Source organism: Astyanax mexicanus, chromosome 19 (assembly GCF_023375975.1).
Source record: "Astyanax mexicanus isolate ESR-SI-001 chromosome 19, AstMex3_surface, whole genome shotgun sequence".
Lineage (NCBI taxonomy): Eukaryota > Metazoa > Chordata > Actinopteri > Characiformes > Acestrorhamphidae > Astyanax > Astyanax mexicanus.
In genome coordinates, this window is record NC_064426.1 from 30,753,249 (window position 1) to 30,774,336 (window position 21,088).

At 41.1% G+C, this 21,088-nt stretch overlaps 1 protein-coding gene across 3 annotated transcripts in view; it reads right to left on the minus strand.

Annotated features, from left to right (window-relative positions):
• Positions 1 to 522: 522 nt before the first annotated feature.
• The window catches only part of aatka (apoptosis-associated tyrosine kinase a), a 74,024-nt gene continuing 53,458 nt past the window's right edge, over positions 523 to 21,088 (minus strand). The window contains exons 3-14 of one of the 3 annotated variants that reach the window (XM_022673436.2): positions 20,875 to 21,007; positions 13,174 to 13,253; positions 12,694 to 12,812; positions 11,648 to 11,735; positions 11,113 to 11,246; positions 10,719 to 10,803; positions 9,335 to 9,456; positions 9,073 to 9,222; positions 4,505 to 7,778; positions 4,280 to 4,424; positions 3,466 to 3,657; positions 523 to 2,283 (exon numbers count right to left, since the gene is read on the minus strand). In XM_022673436.2, the coding sequence (XP_022529157.2) occupies positions 2,255 to 2,283; positions 3,466 to 3,657; positions 4,280 to 4,424; positions 4,505 to 7,778; positions 9,073 to 9,222; positions 9,335 to 9,456; positions 10,719 to 10,803; positions 11,113 to 11,246; positions 11,648 to 11,735; positions 12,694 to 12,812; positions 13,174 to 13,253; positions 20,875 to 21,007 (4,551 nt within the window). In that variant the 3' untranslated portion in view covers positions 523 to 2,254. Of the gene's footprint in view, positions 2,284 to 3,465; positions 3,658 to 4,279; positions 4,425 to 4,504; positions 7,779 to 9,072; positions 9,223 to 9,334; positions 9,457 to 10,650; positions 10,804 to 11,112; positions 11,247 to 11,647; positions 11,736 to 12,693; positions 12,813 to 13,173; positions 13,254 to 20,865; positions 21,008 to 21,088 lie in introns of those variants that run through there. The other 2 variants (XM_022673430.2, XM_049468220.1) reach the window with 2 other exon arrangements.

The window sequence follows — 21,088 nt, forward strand, 5'->3', positions numbered from 1 at the left end:
TTGCAGTCTGAAAGCACTTGTCAAGATTGTCCAGACTTTTGGACCAATTGCAGAATGGAAGAAAAAGGACTGGTGTTGTGCCAAAATGCAACTCCCCTTCAAGAGCACAAGTCATACAGAAGTAAGTGTGCAAACAATTATTTTTAGTGATTTCTGTATCTACTGTAACTGTAGATTTTCCCTTATTTATAAACAGAAATAAAATAAATCTTTGGGGAATCTGAGACTCATTCTTTTGTGTGATGGAGAAGAAAAGAACTGCCTGTGAAGGTCAAAGAATCCAATTCTGGCAGAGAGGCAGAATTCAGCACAACACCTGAAAAGGCAACTCACTCTGGCTTCCGATGCTCATCTTTCTACAAACCAATCAATGTGAAGTATAGACAGTGTACCGGACCAAATGTACAGTATACAGAGCTGGGGGGGGTGGGGGGGGGGGGGGAAGAGACAGCTTCAGTTTCTGAATCAGTTTCTTTGATTGTGCTATATGTTTGAGTAAAATGATTTCTTCCAAATTCCATATAAAACGTGTCATTTAGAACATTTATTTGCATAAAATGAGAAATGGCTGAAATAAAGATGAATAAAAAAGATGCTGAGCTTTCAGACCTTAAATAATGCAAAAAAAAAAAAAAGTTTATATTCATAAAATTTTAAAAGTTCAGAAATCCATATTTGGTGGAATAACCCTGGTTTTTAATCACATCTTGGCATGTTCTCCTCCACCAGTCTTACACACTGCTTTTGGATAACTTTATGCCACACCTGGTGCAAAAATTCAAGAAGTTCAGCTTGGTTTGATGGCTTGTGATCATCCATCTCCCTCTTGATTATATTCCAGAGGTTTTCAATTTGGTCAAATCAAAGAAACTCATCATTTTTAGGTGGTGTCTTATTTTTTTTTCCAGAGCTGTATAATAAATGGCCCAGATTTTCAGATCAATTACAGAAAGCTGAGGCAGTCTGTCGTTGCCTATTAAACAAAAGTAGAAGAAAAAAGAACTGGTGCTGGGCTGAAATCGGGCTTCCCTTCGTGTGTACGTTCATCACGCAGCAGTGATTCCTGTATCTACTGTAACTGTAGACTAACCCTTATTTCTAAACAGGAAAAAAGAAATATGAGAGACCTGTTACGATCATTCTGCTGTGTGATGGATGGAGTTGAATTCGGTACAACACATAGAAGTGCAACTTGCCAAACACTTTCTCTTAACCTGCCAATCAACAAATCAATCAAGAATTGTCAATTACAAAACGTAGAAAAGCTACATGTAAATACACGTAAATGTAACAGACACAGCTTGGTTCAGACACTGGACATGACTTTTTTTTTTTTTTTTTAGGTGTGAAAACGCCCTAATATGCACATGACCTCCAGGTTTCAAGAAAGTGCATTCACTGTACTTAATCTTTGCCTTGTCTTCAAAACGTATATAGCAGCACAAAGGTTTGGGGAGGGGTCTACAGTGAGATAGAAGATATGTCAAGACAGGAGCGTCCTTGTGAAGTGGTTTAAGATTTAAGACTTTGACTGATTCCATATGTACCAATTTGTCTTGTACCAATCCTTAAGATCCATACGATTTACCTGAGCTACGACATCTTAGCTTAAAGCAGCCAGAAGCCTCCATAATGGCCTCCATTAACGACTACGGATTTCATCCAGAATCCAAAGGGTTTGTTGGTTTGTTGGAAGGCGTTTGTTTCTGGCTTATTTGGGCACCCACCACACCTACACCCGCTTTCCCAAAGCCTACTGACTCCCACACTGGTATCTGGAAGATCTGAAGGAATGAGTGATCAAATGAAGCACCGCAAGCCAATCAGCAGTGCAGGAATGGATCTAACACCTTCTATGGTTGCTACAGTTTGTAAAAAATGATTTGTTGCAGTATGAGAGTGTTGATACTGAATGTTGCAAATAAGTTATCTTCTTATATATTATTTTTGTAATACATACATAATAAAATTCTTCTGATATATATAGACTTATTTTTTTCTCCTCTTTTATCTGTTGTTGTCCTTATCAGACTATGTCACACTACTGCCACCTGTCTAGGGACAAAAATAAGGAAGGAAGGAAGGAAGGAAGGCTAATGTCATTCCACTACAGTATGAGGCACTGTGTCCGAAAAGGATATCGGATTCAGAGGACCCCTCGTCCAGGACATTTAAAAAAACAAGAAAGAGAATCTACAGCCCGTTCAGGCCAGAATTCTGGATTTGCTGTCCTTTCTGTTTCCCAGCTGGAATTTCACTCCCGATCTCCATCCATGCCGTTTCCTGTGTGAACATGTGTTTATATGTAAGTTATGAACATAACAGAAAAATAAAAAGACAAATTAGCAAAAATGTGTATACTACAAATGCAAAAAAAGGAACGAAAATAATAATTAGGCTTAGCAGAAAAGGTTTTAGGTAAAAAGACAGAACAATGATGTTTTCTATAGCCCTATCCGGACAGTAATAGTTTCTCAGAGGGTCCTGGGGTGGTAATCTCTTTTATGAAGGGTTCTCTGTAATTTTATTCCCATCCGGAACGACCATGTATGTTTTTTTCTCAGACGTCCTCTGAGAATATTATAGGCTGAATTACCTACTGTTTTCTCTGAACTCCATGGACTTCCGGTAATTTTTGTCCCGTCCGGACTCACATCTCTGAGTTTCGCCAGCTCGCATTTAATAAAATAGCTATTTGTCCACTGCCACGCACCATAATTACACTTTGGGCGTGCATTTCTACAGAGATCGACGTAAAACACAACAGCGAGTGGAAATGGAGGAGCTACTGAACCTCCAAGTCCTCGACGTAGGAAATACAAATTCATCTCCAGATGAACCTCCAGCTGGGAGAATGACATCAGGAAAAATAAAATTTAAATCAGCGAAGAAAAGATGATCACGTGGGCTGATTAAAGGAGTGATTATAATGGCAGCTACAGGTATGCACATTCATTAGTGTTTTTTTTATGACGACTGCTTCTGCTGTCTTGGTTTCACAAAATAGTTACTTTAACCTAAAAACAGAGGCTTAAAAACCTAATATCAAGTGACGAGAAAACCTAAAAACTCACTGGTCCTCCTGTTTTACCAATTGTAGTCCGGGTGCAAGAGTTTTATCCTATCGTGCAAGGCTGTGAAAGATAATCTTATTAAAAAATCAGGCCTTCTGAAAAAAGAGCGGGAAAAAAAATCCTACTGCATGAACTAAAAGTCTTATTTGCTACAAAAAGTGTTTGGAGGCAATGATTTCTGCTGCTATATACACTGACCATATAAGGTGTCGCAACTTTTCAAAATGAAGGACTTAAATTTTTTGATGCTACAGATGTGCATCAAGATGTGCTGCAGTTGCTTTTTTTTCACTACTTCTCAATTTGGGAAAAAAAAAAAGAAAATACAAAATGTAATTTGGCCAAGGGTGCCCAAACATTTGCAATGCAACTGTAGCTAATTGCTACTGACCTCCAACGGTATCCATGTCCGAGTCAGACACCTGTGTAATGGAGAAACGGGAAACACTAAAGCGGGAGAACTGGGGTGCTGGTTTCTCTTCAGGAGACTTGACTGGAGAGTTAGGGGGTGTGCTGATACCATCAGAGGCAGGTTCTAATGATGAAGGACTGGGAAAGTCTTCCTCCCATTCAAACGATCCACCTGACCATTGAGATAAAATGTATTAGTACTGTTAATATTATTACCTTAAAAGTTTTTACGTGAAGATATTTTACAGATGCTTGTTTATACAAAGGCATAACCTAAATAAACTGACATCGTACTAGTGTCGTGTCCCATGACTTTTGCCATGTCCCATAAAAGCTGAAGAACACTTCACTGACCTGTAGGATGTGTGTGTGGGGCTCCTGCATTTAATGTCAATTGTGTGATTTATGCCAGACAATTGTCTGTTTGCAAGGACAATTCTAGCCAGACACCACCAGTCACGATTACCTACGATCCACTGCACTGTCCACTGTGGGTGGTAATGTCTACTATGCTGTTTTTTTTTTTTGTCATATGAAATAGAATGTCCCATCCATCTGGCACCCATTATTCAGGCATTGCTCAAATTCACACATATTTAGCCTCACGTTAATGATGATAACACCTCACAACTTATACAGATTTTGGTGTTGCTCTAAGGCCACCACTGAGGTAAAACTTCACGATCAACTAGCAAACTTCTATCCTAGAATCAGTGTCAGTGTAATGTGCATTTGATAGGAACTTTTTTTAGGATATTTATGAATACTTATGGATTTATTTCCATAACGCTTACCTTCTTCTGAGGCATTTCCATCGGTGGAATTTTCAGAGGCACTGACTCGATTTTGTGTTTGCAGCTGTTCATCATCTGCAGCCTGGCCGTTGGCTTCTGTCCCTGGTGGAAAGGTGTATTCCGCTAGTTCTCCTGTAGGGCTCTCCTGCAAAACGACGAGTGTTGGCGTTATCTATTCAGTACTATGTGCATTAATTAAGATTGCTATACTTAATACCAACTGACCTGATCAAACAAGAACACTGTGACGTCATCAAAGAACGAGACAGCTTTTTTCTTGGGCTCCAACTCGTCACAAAACGACTGAGTGAGCAGTGTTGGCATTTTGAGGAGGCTACGCAGATGACTAGCACTACTCCGATCACTGACCACCACGGGCACGGTTGTGAACTCTTCCTCGCTCTCCTCATCCTGATCTTGAACACTGTAGCTTCGCAGCTCTTCATCAGACTCATCACTGTCATCAGTGTCATCCTCGTCTGCTTCCTCGCCATTCCCTAGGGGTGCCGGTATGTCCAGGTCCTCTGGTAAGGCAGGTAAAATGTTGTCCAGAGAACTGTCACGCTTCACTCTCAAAAGTGCCTGCACTATGCTGCCCCCTTCCACCGGCTCACCTTCACTCTGCTCCTCCTGATCTTCTCCGTTCTCACAATCCTCAAGATCAGCTTCGTCCACGATCTCCCGGCTAAACTCTACAATTGTGGAGTCTGAACCTAGCGACTCCGCAGATGAGAAGTCCTTGGTGGAGCCGTTCGCTTGGTCCTCCATCGCTGTTGCTTCCTGTGTTGTAGACGAGCCTTCAGAGGCTGTGTTGGAGCAGCATTCCGAAGCCGGATCTTCTCCAGAGTGTTCAGATTCTAGCCCAAGTCCATCATCTGGAGCAGGTTCCTTGGTCAAACAGCCTCCCATCTCAGGTGGAAAAGGGGAAAGCATGTTGATCCCTGGAGCTGATGCAGGAGCTGACGCTAGATCAGAGCCTGTGTTCATCTTCTTCTCTAGACACAACTGCTTGGCACTGAGCACAGCATCATCTGTGCAATCTGTGAGTCTTGTGAAATGATAGGCCTCCTCCCTTTGGCTCACCGGGAAACCCCGCTCTTTCCCAGTCTTTCTGAGAGCGGTGTCTTTTGTAGGTTTTTGCCCAAACACTTCATCTTCCACTTGATTATCAAAAAAGGCGCTTCCTCCATCACAGGGACTTTTATCGTTCTCTGCGTCATAGTCTGAAAAATAGGCAGAGTCCCTGTACTGGTTTCTTTCTCCCAGACTTGTCAATTGCAGCTTACCTTTGCAAGCAGGGGTCACGACTACATCCTCAACATCTTCAAGGTCCATCTGGAGGACCATTTCACACTCTGATTCCACGCTGGTACTCAGGACTGGCATCCCATCCAGGTCTTTCAAGACAAACTCAGGAGACTCATTGTTCTCTGTGTCGTAGCCACTGTCCAGCGATTTTGGGTGGATGGACATGTGGTAGGCATCTGGACTGAAGGCCTCAGATGGACTGCTACTTGATGCAAGGTCAATAATGTTTTCAGAGTCACAGCTTTGCGCCAGGTTAACTTCGCCTACTTCCGCGTAGTCTACAGGAGAGTCTGGAAACATACCAGCAGTAAGGTCAGTGATGTCTTCATCACTGCAGTCATCAATGTCCACAAGGCTAATACTGGAGCAGCCGGGCTCCACCCAACTGTCCCCTGTATGAATGCACTCAGAGACTGACTCAGACAAAGCCTTGGAGCATGGGGAAATCTTCTTCCCGTTGAATGCAGTAGGACCCTCCGGTCGCAGGGTTATGTCTTGTGCAGGGCTTGTGCTTCTGTCGGTGAAGAGTTCCTGTTGAATCATTGCCGTCTCTGCTGAAAGAGAGACAGCTGCGCTCGTACTAGTGTAACCCCCTACTGGGAGGTGTACGGGATTCTCTCTGACATGCAAATGAGGTTTGCTCTTCTGTGCCGGGTGAATTATTTGGTAGTTTTCTTGGGCTGAAGGAAATTTAGCGGATGACTCTACCTCCCTACTGTCCTCACAGCAGAGGCGAATGTATGACCCACATTCTGAATCTGCATATGGAATGTCAATGGTGGACGAGTTGTTTCCTGTGGCCTCCAGATACGATTGTGGATTGAGAGTTTGGAAGGGGATACTTGTGGTACTTGAGTTGTCCCGTGCTGCTGTTGTTGATATTGTCCTTGGCCTTGAATTTTGTATATGAGAGGAAGGTGTGGTATGGTGCAAATCAAGGTAGGTGTCATGGAAACCCCTGGATTGTCTGCCATCAGCATTTAGGCTGTTATTATTTGCCGAGTGGTTTGAGGTCCAGTTAGTGGCTTCATTGTCTGCAAACAGATTGTTGTCATCCTCAGGATCAGCCGCACCCATAAGAAGGCCATCGCCAGCTTCAACATCGATGCTCATATAGTGTGGCCTGACAACATGCTTTTGCAGGTTGCCCATCATGTCGTAATAGGTCTCGTTTGCCATACTTTTCTCTGCAGTTCTTTGGCTGGCCTCAAGGAAAGGGTCACAGTGTCCTAGACTAGGGCTGCTCAGTGACCAAGACACACCATGGGGGCTCTCTTGTACCCCTGTATAGTGGCAATTCCCAGACCCAAGATGAGTTTCTGTTAGGACTGACTGTTCACAGTGGAATCTGTCTCTGTCACTGGGGGAGAAGTATTGAGTTGATTGACCTACAGATTCTAAAGGGCTTAGAGTTTCTCTATGGACTGGCTCCAAAGTGAGGGAAATAGGCGGGCTACCATCTGAATCGTTGGCACTGTTTTTAGAGTCTTTTGCTGCTGACCAGTATGTATTTGTTTGAGCCTCTGTGGGACTTTTCAGGTCATTTGTGGAACAGCATCTACTGCTGGCTTCGACTCCTGGACTGTAGTCAAGAGTTCCCTCCTCCAGATTAATATTGCACTCTACAGGTTCCTCAATGCGGATGTAGTACTCACTGCTCACGGATGGACTGTGGGCGCTCAGCACCGGCACGACCCCTGGGTGATCTGACTCATAATATGATGGGGAAACTCCCAGAGTGACACTGTCCCTTTTGCAGCTTCCTGCAGAACTGTTGACAGGATAATAGATATCTTGGTAATGGGGATTGCTCCTTCCTAGAGGCCCACTGGCAGATGAGCAGTAGGGCTGCTCAGCTCTTGCCTGCTCCCACTTGTACTCAAAGTTGAGCCCATGGCTAGTCTCAGTGACTGTCAGTATGTCATCTCCATTCTCCGACTGGAAGCCGTCAGCCGTGGAGAAGTGCTCTAGCAGAGGGAAGGAGGAAGTAGACGAGGCTACCTCAGATGCTGTCGGGGTTCTGTGGGAACCACTGGAACCTAGGCTGGGTCTGAGGGAGTTCCAACGTTTCTCGAAGTCCTCCTCTGTCTCGCTGGTGCCCTTAGCGCACAGGTAGTTCAGCAGGAGGTGAACCTCCTCTGCCACGGGCCTCTGCTCTGGCTGGAGCCAGCAGAACTGCATAACTTCATACCTGTTCATACACAAGTAATAAAACACTGTTTTACAAGGTTGTCAATGTGTTCATTAAAATATTCGTGATAATAAAGCGCAGTATTTGACTCTCAGACAGAGTTACTAGGCTATGAATATGATCTGAGATTTCCATCACGCCTTGATGACGCCTGATTGTTTGCTTTGCTAAAGAAGCAAGTTTAACTGGAAGGCTGCATTAACTATGTAATTTTCTTAGTTTTCATTGGTCAGTTTCCTACAAAACAAAGACGGACAACAAATCGCCCAACTACAGATGAGAGCCAGATGATGAGCACACTAAATCAACAGTTAGACATGATGAGAGGCAGAATACAAGTTTCTCAACCATCCTGTGTTCTTGCAAAGATAATAATTGAAACCTTAAATTTGACACATCAGTGCATTCCTCTCCCCCTAAGAGTATAAGGACAAATGTATAGGAACACTGGCTTACATATTGTTTCTACTGAAATTAAGGCTATTAGAAAGAGTTTATCTAGCTTTTGTTGGAGTAACTGTGTCCAGGACTGTCCAGGAAAGGCTTGCTACTAGATTTTGGAGGATTGATTTGCTGTGAGGATGACAGGTACAGAGAGTTATATTCTATTGCTAGTATTGCTTTTCCACAAGTACTAGAATAGTATTATCTGCATACTTTTGCACATATTTCAGTGTCAGCAATGAGTGAAACTTAAAGTTTCTGAATGGCATGTCCACAAACATTTGAACTTTTGGTATACATAAGAAACCAGAAGTGCTTGTTGTGGAAATTCATATCAATGTGGAGTGTGCAATGTATAGTTTGGACATGAAACAAAGCAGCTGTGCATTTTAAAATAGGGTCAGTTTCTGTTTTCTAGGTGCAAGAAGAGCATTTGCTATGGTAGTATGTTCAATTGCTCTTTATTAAATGGACGGTAATGTGCAGGTCCAGAATTAATGACTACAAACATCCAGGGAAGGCTAAGTGCAAGACTGATGGGGCTGTGGAGGAAGAAAAGTAATGACTGACCATGCTGGACCTCAGAAATATTGATTTGTTAGCCATACCAGCGAGAAAATGGAATGACCACTGGGGGGAAGCTATGAGTGGAAATGCATTGACTATTTAGGTTGTATTAATTTCAGGAATAACTGATGAATAGTTGGCTGATACCTGTGGTGAGATGCATTGACGTTTGCAGTTGGAGAAGGGGGGGGGGGGAGCACTGACTGGGCGGTGTGGAGAAGACGACAGGTCACTAGCTGTGTTGGTAGTGATTATGGATGACTCAGGAGCTGAGATGACTCACCAGCGGTCCGACAGCGGCACTTTCAGCAAAGGCTTTGGCAGCTTCAGCTGCTGCTCTTTCACTGCGTAAGTCAACACCTGTCTGTCAGAGTAGTGTCGGTATGGCTGGTTTCCAAGCTCAAACAGCTCCCAGATTGTCACGCCCAGTGACCTATGATGTCAGAAAACAGTGGCTAATGTTGGTGTTTGTTGGAGCTATGGAATTTACCCGTGAGTGATCCTAATAGGACGCCATTTTTTTAAGCAAACAAGGCTTTTCCTACCAGACGTTACTGGCTTTGGTCTGGTCCACCACTAGCAAGTTGCCATGAACCTCGTCAATGAGTTCTGGGGCAATCCATCGCAGAGGCACCCAAATCTGATCTGCCGTCACAAAATAGTCGTCCTAGTAAAGACAGAAGCATAAAGATATTTAGTGATAATTAATTTGAATAATTTCAATTAGGAGTGACATAATACCACCTTCTCTCGTTTGTTACCAGATTCTATTATTTTCTAAAAATTGATCCAGTGATTTTTGCCAATATTGGACTACTGGATACTGATAATCACTCTTAATGTCTGTACACAACTTTCAATGTGATAATTCCAGGTTCTCAATACACTGTATCTTGCATAGCTGATTAAGTTCCATAATTGTGAGCATATTACATTTCAAATTATATTGAATGTTTTATCAACAGGCAACCAGTCATTTCCTATGGGAAGGCATGATACTAGTGCATCTCAAATAAATTTTTATATAATTGAAAAGTTACTTTACTCCAAGTTACTAATTCAGTTCAAAATGTAAAACTCATATTATATAGATGTATTAAACACACAGTAATCTATTTTAATCGTTTACTTTTTATTTTTGATAATTATGGCTTACAGCCAATGAAAACCCAAGAGTCAGTGTCTCAGGAAATTAGAATATTGTAAAAGACCAATTGGTACTTTTGGCTGTGTGGGCAGTGTGACAAGTCCTGCTGGAACATCTGCTGGTGTTGGTCCACTGTGTGCGATACATATACATATATATATATATATATATATATATATATATATATATATATATATATATATATATATATATATATATGGAAAATGTGAAACTCATTATATATATATATATATATAATATATATATATATATATATATATATATATATATATATATATATATATATATAATGAGTTTCACATTTTGAACTGAATTACTGAAATAATGTAACTTTTCAATGATTTTTGAGATGCACTAATATGTAGAGCTGATTTGTCAAAAATCGACAAGCAGTTGCAAAAAAGGGAAAAATCAATAAAAATTCTCAAATACATACAATTTAATACACAGTAAAGTAAATTTTTTTAACTGACTGGCCCAACAAATGATGCTTCTTTGTACATATACAGGACAGAGCAACAAATTTGGGGCAACATGTGTGATTTGTTGCCTGGTAGTAGTGTTATATATTTTCTCTTCTATTACTTTAAGAAATAAATGTAGGTTGTTATGTTTATTTTAAATAATAAATACATGTCAGAGTTTATCTGAATTATATATACATATATATATATATATATATTTTTTTTTTACCTTCCAAAGCGAATCATCATGATCAGCATGATAACTTTGCAGACACACCGAACCCATTGCGGACTGACCTTGTACCTGCTGTGGGAGAGGCCGTAGTCTCCGATCTTCACCGTCATCTCTGGACTGAGCAGGCAGTTCCTGAGCGCCAGGTCACTGAGGAAGCGAGAAAGTTGGAAACAGGCAAACATGGACATGATGCATTTATTTACTCATTTATTCATTCATTCATTCAATCACACTCAATTTACTCAATTTATTCCAGTTCTCTTAACGCTTTACATGCTTTTCAGGGCTTCCGACGATGGAGGGTTCACCCCCAGCAACAAAATCACTGATGCTGGAGTCTGTGAGAGGCACTCAGGCAGCACCAGGATATTGTTACTGGAAGAGACCAGAACCGAGAGGCTGAAATCCACAAAAAAAAAAAAAGAAATAAGAGAAAAGCTGACTGTGTATCCTCACCTGTGAATGTAATTATGTTTGTGGAGGTACAGAAGTCCAGAGGCAATTTCACATGCCATTCGCTGGAGGATCAAAGGGTCGGGGGTGGCTGAGTCTGCAGCTCGGCAGCTGCGCAGATATCCCTTAACATCGCCCTAAAAAAAAAAAAAGAAGCCAAAAGCGAGTATAAAGAAGTGCTTATCCTTAATCAAGAGATCAGCTGTAATCCACTGCCATTCGGATTTGGATGGCCTGAAGTGTATTTTTTTTAATACTACTGTTTGTTTGTCAATGCTGCTGGAATTGAGCTTAGCTGCTTGATAAGATCAGCCAGCAGAGGGAGCTTGCAGGCCCTTAAAGTATGCAGAGGCTGTGCAAGGAATGCAAAGCCAACAGTGGTTATTTATTCAGAACATTACATTGTACATTGTAACCCCAGCTCTGGAGGAACAAGGCGTGTGTATGAGTGAATGCATGCATGTGTGTGTATGTGTGTGTGTGTGTGAGCGTGAATGTGTGCATGTGTGTGTGTGTGATTGGAAGGAGGGAGATTTACCAGGGGACAGTATTCCATTATCAGCAGATAGGGCGTCACCTCCGTGCACTGGGCCAGGCACTGCATAAGGGCAGGATGATGGAGAGTTCTGCAGGATGCACATATACCCAAACACTTCAGTACACTTCATTCTTTAAACTCTGTCATACATAGGGGGATATTACATTTGATAAATTAATGTGTTGAAGACAACACAAGCATGCATTTGTGCTGACAAGAAAAAAAAAGAATAAACTCAGCTGGCACATAATCAACCATTTAACTTTGAATTGTTGTCATTAGTGCAATGTATTTGTCTTACTATTATTATTACCATGATTTTATTAGAATTTTATTTAGAGATGCATCAAATATTTGGCAACCAAAAAAATTGGCTAAATAAACAACTTTCTTGCTCAAGCCAAACTACTGAAAAGACAAAAAAAGATACAGAATAATGACTATTTTAAGTGTTTCCTTAAAGAAAGATACATGGTGTAGTGAACCTTAGCGTTTGCATGCTTAAAATTATGGCTGCATTTCTCTGTGTGCATCTATCTCTCTCTCTCTCTCATTACACATTTTTGACTGGAATAAGTATTACGTATAAGTAAAGCAATGGAAAAAAATTATGCTATTTACCCTACTAAATAGTGGAAAACGTTGCAAAAAAAAAAAAAAAACCTGAAGAAAAAAAACTTCGGTTTTGGTCAGTCAAAATGTTATTTTCATGCATCTCTAATGTTATTATATGTTGATCCTAAGACCACTTCAAATATCTAAATTTGTGTAAATTTTACTTTTGCTACAATCTAAAGAACATTTCCTGCATGCAGGCATATTTTTCTACATTAAAAAAAATATCTTTATAAAATCTTTAAAGAACCACATTTTGTTTAAGACTGTAAAATGTAGAATAGAATAGAATTCAATCTACAGTTTATTAAATGTTGGACATATCAGTGTTGATTTATCTTTCATAAGAAATGAATTGTTTGACTGTGATTCAACCCTGAATGAACGCTAAAATGCTGGATAGTAAGGAAAGAGTAATCAAAGGTTCAGACCTGTAAGGTTGGGCCTCCTCCAGGAACTGCATCTGGTCCTGAACACTGGCACTGGCTTTCAGCTCCTTCACCACCACCTGAGTGGTACTGAGCCCAGCGTTCACCTCTCCCAGCATAACCTGGACCAAAAACACAGACAAATTCTTACCAGATGACTCAAGAAAATGGACCTGCAAGTGCTCCTTTTGGGCTGAGCATCATCCATGATTTACCAAGCGGGCAGAAGGTGCTGATTGCTAATTGCTAATAATTGACCAAAGCAGTTCACACATTCTCACACAGTCACAGATGCTGCCTTCCGTGGCACGGTGGCTTCAAATGAGATCCTCAGCGAATTACCCACACATTCCTCTGGGCTCGCATAAGCCTTCGACCTTGTGCCAGGAGGGCATGCGATAACGCAGCTGCTTCATTTGAAGTCGTACGGCTTCAAACTAAATGTATGGAAAGTATATTATATACTTATATCCGTAGGCTTACCTTGCCAAACCATTCCTGGCCAATTTCCTTCAGGTAAAGGAGGCTGTGGCGTCCAAGGTCTGCTGACTTCAGCAGCTGAACTAAAGCAGAGAGAAAAAAAAATAGGAGAGAGGAAAACTTGAGAATTGAGAGAGAGAATGCAGACTCATGAAAAGAGTAAATACGAATGGTTTAACAACAATGATCAATGTGCCAACTCTAAATCAATTGATTGAAGAGCCCAAGCACCAAGGAAAGCTCTCAAAGGAAAAGTACAAAAGTATGGTAGCTCTGCAAATGAAAGAGGGGAACCAATCCCCCTTTCCAACATCTTCTAAAAAAAAAGGCATCATCAAGGGTCAGTTTCCTAAGCAGGGATGCTTAAACTAGTCGTAGACTACATTTTCTTTTAAATAGAAATTCTCCACTCAAAATGCTAAAATGCTGTGTAGTCCAAGACTAAGCTCAATCCCTGATTAGGAAAGTGCCCCAAATTGTCCCCCCAAATTGTGTCTTTGTACAAATCAAGGTTCTTCTAGAGATTCTAAAGTTTCTAGTGGTTCTTACTCCCACTGTGCAATTTTCCTGCGGGAAGGCATCCCATTTAGCTCACAAGGGGCTTCTAAATCAGTTGGATTGCATTGGGTTAGGTACATTAAGGCATAATTCAGGGATTAATCGAAACTGTGCAGGGTACTGGGTCTACAGGAATAAGCAGCACTCTTCTGAAATACTAATCACCAAAGTCTTACACCAGGAATGCAGAGAACTGGCATCGCAAACTCTCTGCAGGTCTTCTCGACAGGTCTTCTTGGCAGGAATAATGATGGAAATGAAGATGAAGGAAAGCCCATGGAAGCCCAGCCATGCCTGCAAAAGCCTCAATCAAGGGGCTGGACGCACGTCTCTTCGGGGCCAAAGAGTACAGGGAGCGCTTGCTTGTTGCAAGCATCCCTCCTGCTGCCCACTCCTCCCTGGGGGCTTAACCCCCAGAGCCCTCATGCAGCTGTGCAAGCAGGACTCCCCAGCCTCCTTCCCAGCAACTGAGGGCATCCCGCTGCTTCACAACATTCCGGCAAGTCTTCCAGAGCCGGCGCAACACATCTTGGTGCGATGTTCTCAAAGGTATCGAATGTTTCCAGCTGAGAGGCCGGTGTCTTGCGGGCTTAGCCATTCTTAGCCACTCTGGACTCTTGCTTAGCCTCCGTTCTCTTGACCTGTCGCGTGTCCGAGTGCTTCTGCTGCCCGGGAGCAACCAGCAATGGCATAAGAAGCACATAATGGACCCTGTCTTGACTGTGCCATCGTTGTCTCCATCCACCCAATGAAGCTGAGGGGGCCGGAATAAACAGAAAGCTCTCTGTCAAATACTGACAAACCCCTCCCTTCCCGAGTTAACACACACACACATAGACACACTGTCTATTCCCTGCGACAGTCCCCTCCCTGTATTATTCCCATTAAATTGGCCCCCTCCTCCTCCTCCTACCCCTCTTCGTCGATCCAGAGGTCACTCATTCCAGCCGCTCACGCTCTCCTCTCCGGCACTAAATCGTCGCCTTTGTGCAGGACGTGGTGGCGCCTGGTACCCCCAGTACCGGCCGGGACACAAGGCCCATTCTCTGCTCCTCACAGCCCGGATTGTCATGCCGATAACAGCCTGCCCCCACCATACTCCGCTCCCTGCACCCAGCCGGACACACAACTGTCCTTCTCTTTTCTTCCCTCCTCAAGGCTTCAACTGCTTCTTTTATACAGTTCCTGTGGAATTCGGGAGCTGTGCATTCCCACCCCACTCCTGGCATTCCCAGTGCAGGCCCGCACAGACCATGGGCCATGTTCGAAATGCATTAAGAGCACAGCAGAACGGCACTCCGGAGAAAACACGCTCTGGCCTTCCAGCGTACACACCACACACTCACTCTCGCACACTAACACACTCAATTAGTCATGCCTAGAGAGAGGGTTTTAACTCAATCTAGCAACAAAGCATTGCAGAACGTGTGAATGTGCCAATGTCATCAGTTACTGATATGCGAGAAAATCGTAGCTTTCCGAGCTCCACATGACTACGGCAGGGTGTGGGTCTGGCATATGAATAGGCGCCTTCATTGTGGACTGCAAGTGAATGCAAATGCTATAATGTACATCGCACATTCTATGCATTGCACATGTTAATCATCCAGGGGTGGACAAAGAGGGCCTGATTTCAGCTCAGTTGGGGGATTACCCTACTCTACTCTAACAGACCTACTTAAACTGGCAACTTGAAGTTAAGAGTTTATTCAGGTGTAGTTCAGCTTCAGCAGCAAAAGCACAAAACTAAAACTATGCAGGAATCCAGCCCCCAGGTTTGGAATGACCCATTCCTGGTTTATGGAATAGTGGTAGGAATCACAGGACATCTCACGATAATGATACTGTGATTCTGCGATACTCAAAATTTCGCTAAAAACAACCGCAATATTCTTAATAAAGCGCCACAAACATGCTCACTGTTTGTTCCAACAAGATCCAGAAATATGGAGTCTCTAATGGTGACAGTATGAAGATAAGATTACTCATGCCGGCTGATAATTAAATGCATTGTGTAATAATAATTATTGTTTTTGTCTTTTTTGTTTACAATTTAGAAAAAGGTATAAAACAAGTATTGTTTGGGTATTGTAATGTATTGTAAATGGTAAAGTATTGTAATGGTATCAAAACATTTTAAATGATATTCAGCCCTATAAGCAAATACCGGGAATTATGGATTTATTGGTCAGTTTCACAGAATTTCACAACCAATATTCTACACACTAGGTTTTGGTATTGTTAAATATTATAATAGGAAACTTTAAATTTAAAGTGCTTTTGTACATTTTATACAGTTACCTTTGATGTCCACGGTAAGTTTAAATGTAAACATTTTAAAGATTATATTTTCTTTTCTTTTTCCTTTTAATATGAATATTCCTGGTCCTTCATTTAGCACATAACCAAACCCCATTTAGGAAAGCAAACTTTGACATCACAACCTTCACGCTGTTTTCTTTTCACTGGACTGAAGACATTTTCTGCATGTTTAGCAATAACTTGTTCATTTTAATTAATATTCCTCATACTGTCTTTATACTTAGCTTAGAACATGAACCAGCAGCCAATTAACAAGTTTATAAGCCAATGAAATAGGAGCTTAGTCCCACCCATTGCACTGGAAAAACTCAGCAACTCTAGCATTACTGCATGGCAGCACTATAGAACAAATGAGAGGAAGTAAGATAAGCCATTTTTTGCTAATTATATTTGATTTATAACACTTAATTTTGTTTAGGTAGTGCTGGGCGGTGTGACCAAAAATGTATATCACAGTATTTTTCAAGATTCAGACGATTTAACAGTATATTGTGGTATTTTCATACATTTTTGGGCTTTTATATAAAATTGTGACTTACTATGCTGTTAAGAGCACATATAAAATGTTAAGGCTTTAAATTAAGGCTTTGATTACTACTGGGTTTACTCTGTCCCAGACAATATATATATATATATATATATATATATATATATATATATATATATATATGTATATATATATATATATATATATATACATATATATATATATATATATATATATATATATATATATATGAATTAGATTTAATTAGCAGAAAAACAGCTAAAGAATTTAAACAAAATATCTTAAAAAGATATACACCAACAACTTTAACACAGCTTCCTTTCTTTTAAACGAAATATTTTAAATAGTTCCATAAACACTATAAATGGACCTAAAATACTCAATATTTAACTCAGAATCTTTATTGCACAAGTTTAATAAAAACTTTACAATGTTATCCTTAAAGCCATTAGAGGTATTACAGTATTAAATTCCCTTTTTTCTCCGGTTAACAAATACATTCAATGTAGTGTGCACTAATATCCTTTAAGCTACATAATTAATATTCTCTTTTTTTCTGAGAATAACTGCCGTTTGCTGTTGTTTTTCTATTTTACACTCATACAGTGAGGAACAGCAGCAGGAGCTCCTCAGAAAAAGTGCCGTTTTAATTTCTATGGAGGCAGGACAGCGCTAGATGAGTGTTTGACTTTACAGAGCTGTGTTAGCTTATTATGCTAACTGGCAATCATTACTTAGCAAGCTGTATTTGCTTCTTTGGTGGTGCTGTTCTACACAGCGCTCCACAGTGAGTCTAGCGGTAAGGCGGTACGAGGAAAATGCACACTAGTTTTAATTTCCCCTCATAACTCAGGTCTGAAAGGGTTAAGCCATGTTCTTCTCAACTGTGCATACTATTCAGATTACATGTACGATGCAGATATTTGGTTATTGCATATTTTAATGGCCTATATTTTATTGCTGTTGTAGCAGACTGCCACAGCATATATCACACAGAGAGCAGGAGGTAGAGGATGGAGCCAAATCAACATTTGAAGATTTGCCTGGATCTTAAACAATGTGTAGGCTGTGGCAGGACTGATAAGGATGACTATGATGATGATGATGATGATGATGAAGAGGAAGAGTGGGAGGCAGAATAAGCAGGTTTCAGCCCATGACCAAGAGTCTGTTTTAGTCTAACAGCCTAACCTTCTCCCCTTTTCCCCCTCCTCGCCCCGCAACACCTGGACCAATCCTGCAGCCGTAACCATGGACAACCGGAGGAAACAAGCCCATTGGCTGCCTGGCTGCCGGTTCGCCGTCCAATCCCCTGCTTGTGCTCCCATTCAGGTTCCTCCCCTCCGCCTCCTTCCCTGACGCTCCGCACAGACAGAGCGCTGCATGAGTCACAGAGCGAGAGCATCTCTCACACACACACACACACACACACACACAAGAACGTGTCCCACTCCGACACATTCATCCATTCTGCTGTTTATCTTTGAGCGCAAAACCCCAACCAATTTTTGTTGGACACTAAATCTAGCTGCTCTCAACAGTCCATCACAATTCACGTCTAAAGAGACATAAATTTTGCAGAAACTTGGCAACCCTGATACAAAAAAAGAAAATTGCCATGTGAAATACAATGATCAAGCTGAACATTATGACCACCCCCTTGTTTCTATATATCGATTTTTGGTTGTTTTTCAGCACCACTAAGCAGCAGTGTAGTTCTATATAAATACAGACTGCAGTCCTGTATCACTGTTTCACTGCATACTGTATACGTTTAGCAATGTTTTGAAAAGCTGGAGATAGTTTAGCCTGTAACATTACAGAAAATGTTCCAGGAACGTTCTTAGAACGTTATTAGAACATTTATCACAATCCACATTCTAAATACTGACATTATGGAAAGGTATAAAGTAACATTCCCAAACTAAAAAATTGACTGACAAAGACTGACAAATAATAATAATAATATGTGACATTGCAGCAACGTTACCATGTAATGTTTACAAGCGTTAAATAAAAAAATTCTGAGAACATCAAGAGAATGTTATAAGAATGTTTAGCAATGTTTTAAAAAGGTTGAACCAGTCTGAACCAGTCACAGAACCCATTTTGCAGTGCAATGTGAAAATATTTTCTTGCTTATTTCTGATTGGCTCTTTGAGTCATATTAAAGGGGCAGACTGTTTTGAGGAGTTTATTCAGAGATGTTCTGGTTAAGTAAGCCACACTAACACAGACTTAACGTGAAACCCATCTGCATGTGTATATATATCGTCGCAGTCCAATGAAAAACACTTATCTCCAAATCAGCAACTTTACAGGAGCGAGAAAAAACATGTAAACTTTAAATGGAAGTCAATGTAAAAAAAATGATTTCAGGTCATTTTGAAGAGTTTCTATTGGTCCGTTCATCAAGAAATTTTGGCACAGTGTAAGGGACAGTTTGTCTGTTCAAACTATGTAGTAAACTAAAAATGGACAAAAATTGAGTGCTTTTCATAGGACAGGGACTATATTTTTTATTATTATTTACTTCATACATCAATTTAGCCAGTATCATTTGCTCTGGCTTTAAAAATATGACTTTGATCATGGCCACTTATTATGGTCTACTTCCCCCTTAAGCAAAGCAGTCTCGAACTGCGGCTGTACCAGTTTCACAGCATTTTTTTTCTGCTCTGTGGTGATCTAGTGGGGTCCTGACCATTAAATAACAGGGTGAAGGAGGAGGATAATAAAGTATGCAGATAAACAGATACAAGGCTGCAGTCTGTAAAATTTTATTTAAATTACAACTGCAAAGTGCTCCTATATGATCAGTGGGAATGGTAAAGGTAGAAAATTTAATATAGCTGATTCTCCGACAGCAAAAACAAGAACAAGAGATGGGAAATTGTCCCTCATTCGTTTTCTCTCTGCTTTCCCACACTGTTTTTCACATGGCTGCCTCATGCCACGGCGCAGTCCACTGGGCCTGCCGTGCTGCGCGTTATGCAACCGACAGATGTGTGTCCAGCTCCCCGAGGCCGCCTGCTCTCTGCTCCAGTGGTCACTGCAGGAACGCAAACAACGCCACTGCTCTTTTTCCATACGCAGTCCCAGCAGGGTGGGACAGAGGTCCTGTTCTTCACCAGCCAATTAAGACATGCCGTGCCACAGCCAGACCACAGAACACCAGCCCAGTGTTGCCCTGCTGCTGCTGCACTCTGACTCGCTATTGTTCTCAGCTCGACTAGAGGTAGCTGAAACATGCAGCGTCACAATGGCTCTGGTTTCATCCCGTGTCAGTTAAGCTCAGATAAGGATTATAATAGAGCGGTTCTCAAATACAATCTTAGGGCTCTTAAATGTGGGGGAATCTTCCACATTTATCCTGATATATAGATTTTTTAAAAGTGTGAACAAGAAAAAAAATAAGCTTTGTGAATATGCTATAGCTATATGTTAAGGCATAACATTTTTTGTTTTATTTAAGTCACATCTGGAGTTATCTGTATGAATTTACTAGAGACAATTTACTAAAGCAACAAAGCATAGAAAATATCTATATATATCTGATATATTAGATATCTTCAGGGTCTTCCTCTTCATTTATGAATGGAAAAAAAGTACCAATTGGTCTTAAACATACAAACTTTGAGATACTGACCTTTTTTTTTTTTTTATAAAGATTTTCACTAGCTGCATTAAGCCCTATACGGATGGGATTAGTTTCTCAGGGGGACGGGATATATATTTCACACTACTCTTGCATCCGGACTGCAATTGAAAAAACAGGAGGACCAGTGAGTTTTTTTTTGCTTTCTCGGTCATGACATTGCGTTCAGTAGCTCCTCCATTTCTACTCGCATTTGTGTTTATGTGGATCTCAATGGAAATGCACACCCAAAGTGTAATTACGGTCTGGCAGTGGACAAATAGCTATTTTATAAAACGCAAGGAGACAAAGCTCAGATGTTCGTCCGGACTGGACTAAAATTACCGGAGGAACACAGAGTTCAGTAAAAACAGGAGGTAATTCAGTTGTTCCGGACAGGAATAAAATCAAGAGGATCCTTTATGAAAGAGAAAATTACCCCAGGACCCCCAAAAAAAACGAATCCCATCCGGATAGGGCTTTAGACATAAACATCACTTGAACACTGTGTGTAATGAGTCTATATAATAGATGAGTTTCACTTTTTGAACTGAATTACTGAAATAAAGTAACTTTTCAAATATACTCCTGTATGATTAAATATAGTCATATTGCCTAGCTCTACAATTTAGTTTATAATTCTGGACTTATCTAACACATATGTTCTTACTTGATCTACCTGGTTGTTTGGCCACTGGCAAGGAGACCTCAGTCAGGGGCAGGATGTACACATCTGGGCCGTCCTGGGAGCCTGGAGAGGCCAGAGTGGACAGGTCAGCCTGGTACTCCTCACCTTCAGTGTTCTCAAACTCCTGCACAGGAAAGAAAAACACATGAAACACATCAATGTGTGGAACAGAAAACACCAGGTCTGATGCAGCAGAAATGAGAGG